Here is a 15,910-nt window from a genome sequence, read left to right as displayed (position 1 = left end):
GAGCTGATATTCGGAATCGTGAGATCGCAGGATGTGAAGGGTAATTCGAGGCTGCGGGACTTCGCGGCGGACGCGCCGATTCTCGGAATTCCGCGATCCGGAATAAATTCGACGCCGAATTCCGCTCCGGATTCTCGCGAAATAGCGCTCGCGCGATCTCGGAGAACGCGAGGATCGAGTTTTTTCTTTTTTTTCTCTCGTTATTTATCTTGTTCAGGCGTAGTGTAGTCTTAATAATTCCGCTCCTGTTCCTCAGCCTCGGTGTTTCTCGTCCTGAATTATTTAATACTCCCGAGATGTTCGATAATTTACGGCTCGCAGACACGGCGGGATGTCGGGAGGGATTTTCCCAGGAATTTGCGAAATTGTTTTCTTGAGTTTTTAATTTTTTTTTTTCTGTTTTCTTTTTAATTGTAGCGTCGCAATGTCGGGTGCGATAGTGTGCGATCATATGATCTGTCGACTCGCCCTCGCGGCGTTAGGCGTGTCAGAGATTCCCGTGAAGGATGACCGAGATTGACTTTTGCGACCGAAATGTGCAGATGCCATGCGAAAGCTTACGTAGGAAATTATTGTCTGATGAATGCGGCAGGATCAAATGGTATTTTGAGCAAGTGAGCTACGGGGAATCGTGCTTGCACTAACTCGTGGCCGATAAACATTCGCCGTGTTAACAGATTGGATCTCTGGCAGTGAAAGTGATGTCAGTGCGATTTGTATGATCGCCGGAAAAATCTCATGAAAAGGTACAAATCATTTATTGTCCTATCGACATGCGTCAAACGTTTGCAGAGGTCCAGGTTTTGATTTTTTATTCAGTCGCAAACCTCTTTTATTCCTTCAATTATATTTCCTTATTTTCTACGTTCCTCTTTTTCATTTTGTTTTTAGAATTTGTATCATTACTTTCTGATCCAATAATTGTTTTAGGCAATTCTCAAAGTTTTGTTTATTGGTTTTTTTCTCTTTATATTTAGATATCTAAATTAATTTTCTGTAGAGTGAACAAATTGGTAAATTTCTTGCATATATAGAGAGCAGGAAGTGTGTTATTATTTGTCTTATAATTAACACGTGTCTGCAAATTGTGAGACAAATTATTTCAACGTTTTTTAAAAAGACATTACTAAATTCTTTAATGTTTTTTTCACTAATGAATATTAATTACTAGACATTGTAGATGTACATGTTGTAGAACAAGAATTTCCAGGAATCTTGATAACGGTACAAAGAAATTTTAAGGATAGGATTTACAAGCGCAATTTATGAATCTATTATTTAATTAAAAATTGAGGAAAAAATTGAAAGAAATGATAATTTCAATTTTCATAATCTTAAAAGCCATATCTGAGAATTAAAATGTTGTGTCGTATTTATATTCGACAGTATTGTTTTTATTCAGTAAAGTAAAAAAAGCATATTTTATATAAAACTGTTGAGAATGAGTCTAGCATCGAGATATTATTATTTATTAAATAATGTCTAAAATGCAATAAAAAAATTATCATTTTTTAAACTAAAAAAGTAATGTTATTTTAATATTATATAATTTACTTTTTTAAATGATTTCTTTCCATGCAGTAGCATGTAACACAAAGGGACGATTATTCGAAAATCTGAGCATCGGGAGACGTTTGTGTAGGCCAGGAATATTCCAGGATATCCACCGGATATTTGACAATATCCACTGGACATTTCTGCCGTGTGGGCCGCTTGATCTGTTAAAGAAAAGCCGACGTTTAAATGTCGGGGGCGCCGCTATTGACCATCTTGCTATCCTTTTCCGAGCGCATGGGCGCGGTTCTGATCCTATAATACCCTGTTCTACTTTCTCTAGCGTCTGTGCCGTTCTACATGCGCTTCGTTTCTGTCGATTGTTCACGTTTATCGAGAGGAGCTACAAAGGGAAACTTCACGGCGAAAATCCCTCTGAACCCGCTAATGAATCCGCATTCGAAATCTGAAATTAGCGAAATAAGAGGTGACTCGTAAATTGCCACTTTGTGAATAAGAGAATTATATGGGAATTATCAAGATTTCTAAGGGATGAATAATTCATTCATGCAAACGCGTGTAGAGTTCAACTTCAAAAATGTCGAATTATAATATTTGGAAAAGGAAAAGAGTCGAAAAATTAAGAACAGAAGATTGTAAGTAACCGACGGAAGTAATGTAGAGCCAATTGGCTTTGATACGAGCGCGCCAAATAAATAAGAGACATCCATTGATTACACTGCGGAGCTTGTGTCTGCAGTTTGCTGGATTGCATTACTGACCGTCGTGCCGGATGTATCACCGGCTGTTTTCACTGCCGGACTGCTTGATTGACCGGAACTACTTACGCGCGAATAGGTCAGATCAAATCTGCAACTATATTTATACATCAAGCGTGTAATAATTATTTTATTATTGGATATTATATTATTAAATATTCCACTCTTTTAACGTTAAGATAATATAACTTTGACAATATTAAGGCTATATTTAATTTTTTATTTTTTTTAATTATCCAAATTGATATATTATATATTTATAAATTGCATTTTTATCAAATTATTGCTTTTCATATTGCTAAAATCTTGTAGAATTTTAACTGTTACATGGTCAGTTTCTGTATGAGGTTCTCACGTCATCGTTAAGTCGATATTTCGTTAATACAGCGTGAAATCGCTTCAGGCGCGAACAGATTTCTTTATTTTTCACAGCACGCTCGTTGGAACGAAAACAAACCTCGGTGTTAGATATTTACGAGTTACCTGTCTATAATTAATTTTTCCTGTAATCGGCAAAGCTCGCGTGATCGATTATGGATTGTAATACCACCATGTTTGCGATTCGCATTGATGAAAATTTAATAATTAGTTGATTAAACGGCTATTTGCCCGTTCAGCGCCTTCCCGTTTGCGCGAAATGATGAATATTGCAGGCGATTATATCGATTGTCGCAAAAAATAGCGACTCTGTTATTGCTCGGCTAACAGGTTCCAATTTCCATAACATTTAAATACTAGCGATTAAACAAGCATATATTCATATCTGTTTTAATAGCTAAAATTACGTAATGTGTTTAACTGGATAAATGTTATTCCGAAGATCGCGCATGTGTGATTATTGGCGTTAAAAAATATTCGTCAGCGCTTGCAATGGTTAACTACACGATTATGCATTTCAGATGATCATCTGGATCGGTTTTCCTCGCTTTTCCTGCGCCCGGGACAGACACTGACGATATGGTAAAGACACTTGACAAAGCGCTATATTACTTGTTAACGCGTCTAAAAAAAACTGTAGTACGAATCCGCGGGTGTCGATGAACATGAGCGATTATTCTCAGGATACAGTATGGCTTCAGCACTCTGGCATGCCTCTGGGAATAGTTTTCTTTCGCCAGCCTTCGTGTTGCTCTTGCTACTCTGTCCACGCAGCTCCACAGGTCAGTAAGAACACGTGGCACAACAATTAAGGCAAAGTTTAAGTCCAATATTGCCCCGCTGAAAAAGATCAATGTATTATCTAAAGCAGTTATTTGAGAGTATCGGCTTTTTCGGCGCGAGGAATTTTAATTAGAGGACCTTCGACGTTCTAGGAATATTGCAGAACACTGAATACTTTTAGTTTAACGGAACTTTATCCTAGAAATGAGATTTATTTCCTGAAATTGTGAGATTGTTTACTTGCTGTGTAACATTTGATTACGAAAGTATTAATTGCCCTTACTTTTTAATTTTGCATGTATGCTTTTTATAAAGTTTTAAGCAAATAACCCTTCACTTTCAAATAATGGTACAGTGTCGAATAACAACGTGAGTGTGTACGCAAACTGTTCTAGTTTCCAGTTTTACTTTGTCACATTTTTAACGAGCACTCACATTTCTGTGCGAGATTTAGATTTTTAGTTTCGCGCGTACAACTGAAAAGTGATCATTGTTTTTTACGTATTTTTTTTATAAATTTGATTGCTCTAACAAAATATATAATAAAATGACTTATCATCAACATAATTTTCCTTCTTCCGACAATTCCTTCTCATTATCTTGCCAATTAATTTATATTTAATGTGAAAAATTCGATGAATCTTGACTGAGAAGAGACTGAAAGTTCAAAGGGCGTGAAATAACCTTAAGAAATTCCGACATATCTCACGTTGTTACCGGCCTTTCCGTTTTATTATCGACACTACTGTAATATGGTGTGGTGTGTTCCCGGTGGCGGTGGGTGTTGCGTCGCGGTGGATACTTTGAATGGTCGCACCCGTCTTCCCGATTCAGCACGCGAGGTAATTGACGCGCCACTGCCGCAACAAGACTACGTTCCATCACTGCCACCACCACCGGGAGGTCTCACCACTGTCAGAGCACCAAGTACGTTTACCCTCTTTTATTATTCTTCTTCCACGCCTACGGAGAGTTATGTTGATTTTCGTTCTCGAGCGCGACGGTCGATCGAGCTGACACGCGAGTAACGACTCCGTTTCATTTCCGCAGAGTGCGATCAAAAGTTTGTGAGCACCCCCGAAGGGCCGGAGAACGGGACCTTTCATGCACCGACCCTAATCAATCCCGAGAAGAATCCGCGACAGTGCGTCTACACGTTCCTCGCGGGGCCGCATCAGCGGGTTGAATTGATCTTCACCGCGTTCGGCCTTCGGGGAAAACCTCCAGAGTGAGTCTCTCCACGATTCAACGATTCATCCCACTGAATCTATGACTTATCATCGCACATAATTCTGAGGATTTGTCCGCTTGTTTTACCATTGATTACCGTTTTCTTCGCGCTCGAATAAATATAGATTTTCGATGTAGATTTGCACCAGAAATTTGAGAAAAATTAATCGTTAACATTCTAAGACATAATATTATTTACTCTCGCGATATGGAATTATCGTAATTTATATTATTCTTATTATTTCTTTTACAGTGGATCTGCTGTGGGAGAATTGCCTGCGTAAGTGTGAACAAGCCTGCAGTAAATTATATTAAGCTAACGATAAACCAATTGTATTATTACTACATTTTTTACATAAACAAATTTATGCTTGCGATGAAATGTGCACGGGAAACGCTTTTTTTTCGCGAGAAGGTGAAAGTGACAAGATACTTTTTTTCAGCTGTGTTCACGAGTATATGGACATATACTCGGAGATCCGATCGGAGAACACGACCAAGCTGATAGAAACGCCGTTCGGTGGACGGTTCTGCGGACCGATTCCACCGCGCAGACGGGTCTCTCTTTATCAGGGAATCGCGCTCAGCTTCTTCACCGACAAGAATATCACGGTGCCGAGCGTCTTCGGCGGTATTTACAGATTCATCAATGCTTGTAAGTTTTATACCATATTTATCTTAAAGCGTTTTATTTTAATCTTTGGATGACTCAATGATAAACATTTTTCACAGATTCGAAAAGAATTATTTCAATAAATTTAAATTGTAGAAAAATAGCCTTAAATAGCCGTTTTCCCTAAAAATTAGAATCGGAAAAATTAAGTCAAAAATACTGGAATTATCATAAAAAGATTTAATAATTTAATGTAAATTATGAATAATGATAATATAAGTAAATATAAATGTTTGGAGGATTTTAAAACTTCTTTTTATGTGTTCAAAGAACGTCGTTTAATGATGCTTAATGTAAATTATCGTTTGCAGCCGAATTTGAGGTGGGCACACCGGCGCCAAGCACGCCATGCACTTTCACGATAAACGCAAAAATCAAACGCACGGGGAACATACTGTCTCCTACTTATCCCGGCACCTATCCGAAAGATCTCACCTGCAACTATCAGTTTATCGGGAATCGTGGACAGCGCGTGCGGCTAGAATTTCGCGACTTCGATTTGTATTTCGGCGGACCGCAGTACGTACACAAGTCTGAATTTCTTTCATTTATGTTGAAAAATTTTTACACTTTCTTGTAGTATTTAATAAATAATTATCTAGTTATTTTATCTTAAATATTTCTTTCTTGCGTTGCAGAAAAGACGTTAATTAAAAAAAAGAACAAAATGAATTATCAATTTCTACAACTCTTAGAAATATTAAAGAAAATTAATTTTCATAGAACGAATTTCTAAGTCGCTCATTTTTTGTAGAGGAATATTTTGCACTCTTGCATTGTTAAAAAAGTTTAACAAAAATATCTTTTACATCCTATAGTTGTCCATTGGATTACGTGAAGGTGTACGATGGCCTTGACAATTCGTCCGCCGTTATCGGCACGTATTGCGGCCAGCAGCGGAACTTGGTGCTCTACTCTTCGGAGAACAGCTTGTTCGTGTTATTTTCCACGCTGAAGCGCACGGCAAACACGCAGAATCGAGGATTCAAGGGGATCTTCGAGTTCTCGGAGAGCTTCGTCAGCCTCGGTGAGACAGCAACGACTTTTATTCGCCGCTTGCCGTATCTTCGGACGACTCTCATTGTTTTTTTTTCCGTTGCAGACTTTATCACGGAATACCATGGCGAGCATATCCGCGGGTCCGAGTGCGATCAGAAGATCCTCAGCAAGAAGGAGACCTCGGGACACGTAGTTAGTCCGAATTTTCCATATCCTTATATCCCCAAGGTCGTGTGCCGTTACTTTATCTACGGGATGCAGGACGCGCAGCATCTGGAGCGCGTGCGATTGGAGTTTATACAGTTTGCGATACAGATGGGCAAAGGAGAGTAAGTGCCGAGAGTGTAGTTACGTTTAAAGCGCCAATAAACAGACTGCGAGTAAACGAGTCGCGTCACGGATTTTTTTTTCGGGCTTTTCCAGGGCGTCTTGCACCGACGGCTACCTGAAACTGTATTTAAAAGGGCAGGAGGCGACGGATTCTTACGACAAATTCGATTACGAGATGTGCGGCAACAAGAGCAACCCGAGCTACGTGGTCAGCGACGGGCCGAGGCTCGTGATGGTGTTCAGCAGTGGCGAATTGCAGGCGCAGGGTTTCAAAGCCAAGTGAGTGCAGATGTCATGTGATTGAACGCCGCAAACGGGTATTTTCGACCTGAAATACACGATTGAATGAGAACTAGCAAAATTGATTTTGATAATGTTTATTATTAAAACGCAAATTAACTATTTAAATTGCTTAATCATTCAAATGCATGTGACAGACGCTATTCATTGATACATCTCGTTCTGCAATCGTAAAAATTAACGCACGTTTAAAAACTCACGGACTCAGAACTTCTATTTCGATTTGCATTTGAATTCGATTAATTCGTTTCCCTCGATTTCTCTTCACTGATACGATAATGTAAACCAAAGGTACACCTTCGAAACGGAATACAAGATCCCGGGCACCGCGGCGCCCGACGGCACCTGCAACTTCACTTATCGCAGCGATTCCCGCAAGCGGGGCGAGTTCAATTCGCCGCGATACCCCAGCAATTATCCGAGCGACACTAATTGCACTTACTTCTTCGTGGCGACGCCGAACGAGCAGGTCGCTCTGATCTTCGACCACTTCAAGGTTCGGACGAAAACTCTCAATGCCACGGTCGGACATTACGGGTGAGTGTAGCGTGATAATGTGCAATGTCGTGTAACGAATGAAGCTTATATCGTCCGCGCCGTGTTTTCGACAGATACGAGCTCTGCCAGGACGACTGGCTGGAAATTTACAACGTGTACCGAGACGACACGGAGAAATTGATAGGGAGGTACTGCGGCGGGACCGCGCCGGGCCCGGTGGAATCGAATCTCGGTGCTCGTGGCCTGAAGGTGATTCTGCACTCCGACTCCGAGCTCGTCTACAGCGGCTTCAAGGCGCGTTACACCTTCGAGGTCGCTAAACCTATTTCCGGAGGTACGCATTGTGAGAACAAACGTGTCGAGAGAAATGAAATTTTTCATCTCCCAAGTTTCTCCCATTTCCGCGCTTCGGGAGACGAGAAATTTGATTTCGAGAATCCGTGACGCACTTGTCGCGATACTAATTTCGTCGAATGAATTGTGCCGTAGATTGTGGAACAAATATTAGTAGCTTAAATTCCGGTATAATAACCAGTCCGAATTTCCCGAATAAATACGAGGGCCCGGCGAAAAACTTGGCTAGCAAGACTTGCAACTGGTTTATAAGGGTTCAACCGAACAAGCATATACTTTTGAACTTTGAGCTCTTCTCCGTGGAAGGCGATCAAATAGGTAATACACACATTTATTTAGCGATTAATTAATTCGTTATTTCGTCTGAATCTCCTTATTTCACGTCCGTATTAATTTATATATATAAATTCTCCGGCTATATTAATTTATCGATAACTATTTTCAGCGCGAGGCTGTCCCGCGGCTGTGCTACGCATGTGGTACTCGTTAACGTCGACCCCGATCGAGCTGTGCGGCGTGAAGGACAACGCCAAGTGGAGCTGGCTTTCGGAGGACAACAATATGCGGCTCAGGTGCGTCGCGCTTCGACGGGACGGCAGGCACTTTTCGATAAGGCCCTCTCATTCGTATTCTCGTGTCACTTTGCAGTTTTATATTGGCCGACAAGGCGGTGGGGCAGCAGGGCTTTCGGGCGGTATGGACGGAAGTGAGCACAGACCCCGAAGACCCCTGCGAGGATCAGGATCAGTTTCTGTGCAGCAAAAGTAGATATTGCATCTCCAAGTCGCTACTGTGCAATAGCATTGATAATTGCGGGCCGGACGATACGTCGGACGAGGAGCAGTGTAAGTTTCGCAAACGTTAGAAACGCAACGTGCGTTGGCGGGAGCAAGCGTTACGAAATGCGGTGTGACTCGATGTTTTATTTTGCTTCCACTACGAACTTATATTATCTCTCTCTCTCTCTTTCTCTCTATACGTGAACTATACTCTACTCTACTAATATTCAGTGTAATCTCCTCTGGACTGTTCAATAGACACTATATTCTACAAAGATTTCCAGGTGTATTGTCTTTGTGTATCGCAATACCTTTTCAGGTCGATCCTTTAACAGTATCGTTAGTTTTTTTCTTACTCATCTGTATCACGGAAAGCAGATTAACGAAGATTCATTTGACAGTCAGCATGAAACCAACTCGTTGATCAAATCGAATAACGCGCACTTCCAGCAAATTGAATCTTTTCTCCTGATTTCACATTCAAGAATATTTCATTTAGATCAATACGACGAACTTTTTTTTTTCTTCTCACGATAACGAAGTACAAAAAGAATACGATCTGATGCGACGGGAGTGTCTTCGAGTGCCGAAAGAAGGCTAAATTCACATAAATTAGTAGAATTAATAAAATCATAATTGCACACAAGTATACTGACGGACATGAAGGTACAGAACGGAAATGATACGTCGACAGATACTGCACGGAGCATGTGTTATCACGTTCGCTTGACCGAAAGGTATCAAAAATGCAACGTAAAAGCAGAAAATAATCCGCAACTTCTTGATCTACTCGTTCCGCGGCGATCAGCGGCGAATATAATTGCTAAAAGTTACGTTCGACTCCCGCGACTCCTCCGAAACACACGACGTGAATAAAACGATTTAACATATAGCGTTTCGCGGGGGCTAATAAGAGAGCGTTGTAATTTTTTCTAGGTAAGTAGTAGTGAACGTAGACGATGGTACAGTGGTGAGAGAATGACGGGACTGCGTGAGGTGAATGATTGTGTGGTGTCGCAGGTACAGCATCAGCCCCATTGTCACCAGCACTGGCTGGGGTCTCTTCTGCCATGCTTCTTCTCTCTCTGTGCTTTGTGTTCGTGGCCGTCTGAGCCCCCTTCATGAAGCTTCCAAGACGATCCGGCATGTTATGAAATCTCTTCCCCTTATCACGTGAGTTCACTCACAGTATTGCACAATCATTATACAATCATATTACAGCTAGTTGGAATGAGTATTACGTGTGTAATTCCGAATCTCACTTGTCATTATCGTGTCACGTCATAAATCGGCGCCACTCCGAGACGGACGAGAGCGATACATTTGTGATATTTGCTTAGCGTCGCAGATCGGGAAGCGTAACGCCGAGGTTAACGCGAATAGCCATCTTAATTTCATTCGCGATAGCCATCTTAATTTTATTCGCGTCAAAATCTGAAATTGGAAATATTGTTAAGAGTAAGAGTTAAGAATTCATTCCAAACGACATTTTCAAAGATAATTACATCAGTTATCGAGGGACACATCATTCTGATCAGAATACAAATAATTACATCCAACACATGAATCGAGAAGCATGCCGAGAAGGAATGCAATTCAACTTACGCCTCTATTGATTGCATGCGATTCTCTACTTTTATTCCTTTGAATCTTATACGACGTATTCTCTCTCTGAATTCTACTATTACTTACCTCTTTCTCGTAGTCCTTATATCTTTCGACCTACATGGAATATAAATTAAGCAACGACCGTAATTTCGGAGACTCGCAAATCTACTTGTAATCTTATAGCAACTTTGGTGAGTGGCTTTTCTTGAATATATATAAATACGTAAGCGACTGTATTGTGAGCATCGAAGAATTATTTAAGAATATATTTGCCATATGTTTTCGCTACGTAGGAAAATATCTTTTTACCGATCAATGAGATATTAGCAAATAGATGTGAGAAACTAGATGAATTCAAAAGATCGATGAGAATTCTTTCGTACAGTTATGAATCTTTGAAATCGAGTATTAATTTCAGAATAATTTTCCTTTTCATAATTTTACTCATCTACTTTAATAGCCACAAACTGTTTAACATGCAACTCGCAAAGGCAATTTTTTTTTATTTGCAACTCAGATTCACAGAAACAATTTCAATTTATTCCATTCATCTACTTTCTTACGGAATTACTAAAATCACCGATAACTCAATATTATAATTAGTATAACCTATATAAGCATATTAATTAATAATAATTGCTAAAACAATATATTATCTCTCTGCGCCGCTGTTAATATTAATATTACGAATATATTATGCAATTATTTACATATGCAAATACGTATATTGTAACGCGAATTGCAGGCGTCATAGATGTACCGGTCGACAGCTACGCGATGCCGATAGTCTACGCGATCGGCGGCATCCTGGTGGCCCTGGTGCTCTGCCTGATCTGCCAGCGGCGGCTGCACCGGCGGTCGCACAGCGGCATGCCGATCGACGAGCTGCCGCCACAGCGGATCATCGACGATCGGCGCCTGTCGCACTGCTATCATCACGATCTGCTGCACCATCCGCACCATCAGCAGGACCACATGTCGGCGCGCAGCTTCAATCAGTACCAGCTGGAGCAGCCGAGCCCGCCGAGCGAGAGCGACGAGGGCGAGGAGGTGGAGGAGATCGATCAGGGCTGCGACCACGAGACCAGCAGCCCGGACAGTGTGTGACGCCGCCGAAACGCCGCGCGCTTCGCACCGTCGCCTCTCCGCGACGTGCGATCCGTTGCTGTTGTTGTCGCACGCCGCGGCAAGAGCCGGCGTGGTCGCGGAGATGGGAATCAGTGCGACACTGTTCTTACACACGCGCGTCTCGACGTAACGATGTATCGGCAATTTTTCACGCGACGTACACGCGCATATATATACGTATGTAAGAAACGATACGGCAGATGCAGTTTCTCAACTAGTTTGTAAGTCGCCGAAGACGACTGGAGTCTCTCTCTCTCTCTCTTTCTCTCTCGCGCGCGACGTGTCGATCGCCTTCGGCCGGAACCGCGACGGGTCTCGCGAGAGAGAGAAAGAGAGAGAGAGAGAGAGCTGTCGTCGGACTGTATTTTCTAAAGTTTCTCCCCTGGGGGAGACACGCTATTCGCACCCCCCCCCCCCCTTTAAACTCTTCGCGGGACGATGATTAACGCTCATGATATTTTCCTCGTGCCACAAACTCCTCGGAAAATTCCAGCCAATCTCCCCTCCCCTCTCCGGAGAGTTAGCACTTTATCGAAGATCAATCTGGAGTTTTGCGCTGAGATGCGGTTTCCTTATCGCGATGTCGTTGCGCGTTTAGGGTAACGTTACGTTTCAGCTTTGACGAGCGAGGCGACAGGCCGACCACGGCGTGCTCGTCCACTAAGCGTAAATCGAATTCTAAGACGTGAATCGAAGAAGACGTAAGACAAATTCTAAGGCGTAATTGAAAGTATTAGCACTTCATCCCCGACTGCATTTGGAACGCGCTTTAATTCATTTCGCATTTGCGAATCCTATTGGCTTCTCGATCTTCCAGGACGAAGGTCGATCGGGCGCGTTTGATTTTGTCGATGCGAAATCTACAGTTGCGCGTCCTATACGATTTGTACACGATAGACGAGCGCGCGATTTGAATACAAGCTCACGCGAATAGAGAACGATTTGGGCGAATGGAATCGTGAGAATCGACGTGAGGATTGAATTAATTCTCGATTTTTACGGATCAGTGGCTCCCCAAATCAATCAACGCGCGATCGACTGGTCGTGCTGGAAGTGTTTCGTCGTATACGTATACCCTCGTCACCGAGCGATAGCTGTAACATCGCTGTAAACCGCAATACAATAATAATAATGTAACAAATTAAATCTCCGCTGTACAGAGGATGATGTAGTCCATGCACGATATATACATATATATATATATATATTATATATTTTCTACACACGACGCAAAAATCCGAAAGACAGAACGATGTCCCTCGGACGTCTGCGTTGTCTGGATAAACGCTGACAAGCGGGGTTTCGCAATTTTAAGATAACGCGAATCTTCTGATCTCCGACTACTTAACTTAAACGTAAGCGACTGTAAGCGATTGTAAACGTGTACTTTGATACATATACATACATATGTCACGGCGAGAACGCTGCCACACCGGGAGGGAGCTGGTAATGAAATATATTCTAAACTACCTTAAATAGAATTTCGAGATACGCGCCAAGTACCGCACTGCAGAATTTATTCAGGCGACTTTCGCGTTTTGTAGCACGATTACACGGGGAAAAAAAAAGAGGCGGAGGGCGGTTAGCACCTTTCCCGAGAGACAAACATTCCGGTAGTGTTGTATATCGAACTTTATATATCGAACCGCTGTGTTCAATTTTCTTTAATATACATACAAGAGAGACACGATTATGTGATATCGGGATACACAGGTAGATAACGTCATTACAGCGCGCGGCATCGACACGCGACTAACTTGCAGTCTAAAAATGCCCCGGAAAAAAAAAAAACAACATAGGAAACGGGAATTTGTATGTGCTACGCTTCCTAAACAGTACCGCACAAATCGAATAGAACACTTTGGTCAAGGTAGACCGTTTTTCGCTTCTCCGTTGCGCCGTTTTGCGATGCGATCGGTACGAATGATATTTGACGCTGTTATCTTTAACGAAGGCGCGCGCGCACCTTGCTTGGGAAATCATAGTCGCGGAATACAAAGAGATTTGGCGAATGCTCATTGAATGTGCCGTGACGTTTCGCGGACGGATCTGCCAAGAGCAAGATTGACGCTGAAGTGTTAGTTTTTAACTCATGTCGTGATAAAAACGGGAGAATTAAGTAACATTTACAGTGAGACCAAGCGGAAACGTAAACTTCGGATGTTCGAGTGGTATTTCAGGTCGATTTTGTGCCTGCTAATGTAATATTTCTATGAGATTTAGCGCGTCTCACTTTTAGAATTTCGATATAATTGATAGAGTTCCGGCTCGAAGAATTTAATGTGAAACTTCTTGTGTGATTTGTAAAGTCGCGCGATAGATAAAAAGCTCATTACTGAACGTGCTCTGGAAAGATTAATGATTTACTAGCTGAAGGGAGCGATCGGTGTCGTCGATTTATTTAACGGGAATTGATAAGTAGTATCAGTAGCAATAGATAATATCCAAAAAGTGCGACTCGAACGTCCGGAAATTAAGAATTACACTCAGCCGAATAAAAGTAGATATATAATTGTGAAAAAAAAAAAAAGATATGTTCACTATTATTTCGACAAACGAAATGTGGGATAGATTAAATAAGCATTTAATCGTATTTTACGAGCCGGAACTGTGTAGAATCAGAGGAGGGCACCGACCTGCATTTATACTCATCCTTTTTGTAGACTCTTAGTCTAATCACAACGACCGGTGACGGATATGATTAGTCGTGTACATACTGTTTAGGCGTGGAGGATTGTGAAATTAATATTTTAATATTTGTCTCACCGCTAGTGATAAGAACCGAGGACGTATACCGTGTTCATAGAAAATAGACGACTAAAAGAATTAGTAGGAATTTAATTTGTCACGAAATTAAATCGCAATTCCTCATTTTTCTCTCGAAATCGAGGATCGTACAATTCTATTCGTATTTTCAATCCTCAGTTATCTAGATGAAAATTTTAATCCTCACGTGAAGATGGAAAATAAGAAATTAACAATTTAGGAAAATAAATTTTGCATTCGAAAAGAAATAGAATATCATATTAAAAATAAATAGAATAAAAGAATGTCTAAAGCCCTGATTTCGAGGATTAAGCGTACAATTTTGCAGAAACAAATTTCTTCCGGTTTACCGAACAATGTCTGTTTTTTATGAACAACGTATACTTACTCGCTGGTGCGAAAAAAAAGGGAAGATGCGCCTGAGCGAGGACTCCGAGGACTCGTTTTACGCTGATTTCGATGGACATTAGCGTACGTTGTTTTCCGTAGCACGATACTTCACGACCATCTGAACGTTTGCCGTTCGACGACACCCATTCCTTTCGGGCGCAGTGATTTTCTCAGCGCGAAATCATTTTAATTCTCGCAAAACGCTTGGGAAACGTGTACCGTTTATCATTGCTTGACACCATTGAATATATTCCGCTTGACGCGCGCGTACTGTTGCAATAATTATGCGATTACGATTAAGCATTGAGTGTTGTAGCTGAACATTGCATAGGAAGCTGAATAAACGTTTCATTTCTCAGTTGCCAATACCTGCGATTTTCGCGAAATGTCAATGGATCCACTTCTTTCTTCTGATTTACTATGCGCGAGGATTAATTATGTCGCGGTACGAGCGATGCGCGTAAACGTATCATAGAGCGTTCATCCCTTTTATCGGACGACATGCTGTATGCTCGCCGTAACTCTTCATTGACAGCTTCGCGGCCGGACCTATTTTTATAGAACGAGTATTCTTTTTAGCTTGACAAGTTCCATATGTAAGTTCTACGTAGGAGTACAATAATAATAATAATAATAAATGATAAAACCACACGACATTGATAACATATAATAATAATAATAATAATAAAATATTGATAATTCTAATTGATACATGCGCGTCGATATAATATAGTTTTAATTAATTATACTAATCAGTATATAACATGTACATTAAAACTCCGGGTATAAACTGCTACCGACATCATCGTATTTCCTTTCTTTTCGCGGCGCTCCGTAGGACCACCCTTTGAGCGACAGCAATATACTGCGTACACACTACGCAGCGGTCATCGTCGATGCGAAGGGATTCTTCTTACACGACTCCCTTTCCGCGCGACTGGAACAGCCGCGGAAAGGTATTAAATCCGTGTACAAATCGCTTGTACACGCTAAATAAATTTATTCTAAGGCGTGCCGACACTCCGGTTATCCCAGACCAGTCCATTTTTATAAACGTAAGTCACCCAAGCGAACCTTAGCATTACCAGACTCGCGCATCGAGTACGTTAAAAAAAAAAAAAAAAAAAAAAAAGAACGGAAGGGAGGAGAATAAATGGGGAAACGTGAAAACACGTGTGTCTAACGAAGGACGATCGATAGAGAAAGACTTCCGACGTGACGGACGAGATCATCGAAATGAATCTGTAATCACTCTCCGTAAGGATAGCGTTATGTACGAACAATTTTAACGCAAGATAATGTAATTAATGTAAGTAGTAACTATATATATTTACATATTGTTAACCGATCTAGAGACCATAACGCACGAATTGTCAATGTGGTGTCTACGATGTGAACGAGAATACATTTTTTTAATAAAA

General features: G+C 41.2%; 1 protein-coding gene across 5 annotated transcripts in view; it reads left to right on the top strand.

Annotated features, from left to right (window-relative positions):
* The window catches only part of LOC105677765 (tolloid-like protein 2), a 16,571-nt gene extending 661 nt beyond the window's left edge, over positions 1-15,910 (top strand). The window contains exons 2-17 of one of the 5 annotated variants that reach the window (XM_012376598.2): positions 3,173-3,233; positions 3,335-3,433; positions 4,269-4,361; positions 4,485-4,662; positions 4,918-4,944; positions 5,108-5,319; positions 5,649-5,856; positions 6,156-6,364; positions 6,440-6,665; positions 6,760-6,945; positions 7,258-7,503; positions 7,578-7,798; positions 7,954-8,136; positions 8,264-8,390; positions 8,467-8,663; positions 10,951-15,910. In XM_012376598.2, coding sequence (XP_012232021.1) covers positions 3,343-3,433; positions 4,269-4,361; positions 4,485-4,662; positions 4,918-4,944; positions 5,108-5,319; positions 5,649-5,856; positions 6,156-6,364; positions 6,440-6,665; positions 6,760-6,945; positions 7,258-7,503; positions 7,578-7,798; positions 7,954-8,136; positions 8,264-8,390; positions 8,467-8,663; positions 10,951-11,312 — 2,766 coding nt within the window. In that variant the 5' untranslated portion in view covers positions 3,173-3,233; positions 3,335-3,342 and the 3' untranslated portion in view covers positions 11,313-15,910. Of the gene's footprint in view, positions 1-58; positions 747-3,172; positions 3,434-4,268; positions 4,362-4,484; positions 4,663-4,917; positions 4,945-5,107; positions 5,320-5,648; positions 5,857-6,155; positions 6,365-6,439; positions 6,666-6,759; positions 6,946-7,257; positions 7,504-7,577; positions 7,799-7,953; positions 8,137-8,263; positions 8,391-8,466; positions 8,875-10,950 lie in introns of those variants that run through there. The other 4 variants (XM_067353686.1, XM_012376603.2, XM_067353687.1 and 1 more) reach the window with 4 other exon arrangements.

This window comes from Linepithema humile, chromosome 4, assembly GCF_040581485.1.
Source record: "Linepithema humile isolate Giens D197 chromosome 4, Lhum_UNIL_v1.0, whole genome shotgun sequence".
NCBI lineage: Eukaryota > Metazoa > Arthropoda > Insecta > Hymenoptera > Formicidae > Linepithema > Linepithema humile.
This window is presented reverse-complemented; position numbering and strand designations above follow the sequence as displayed.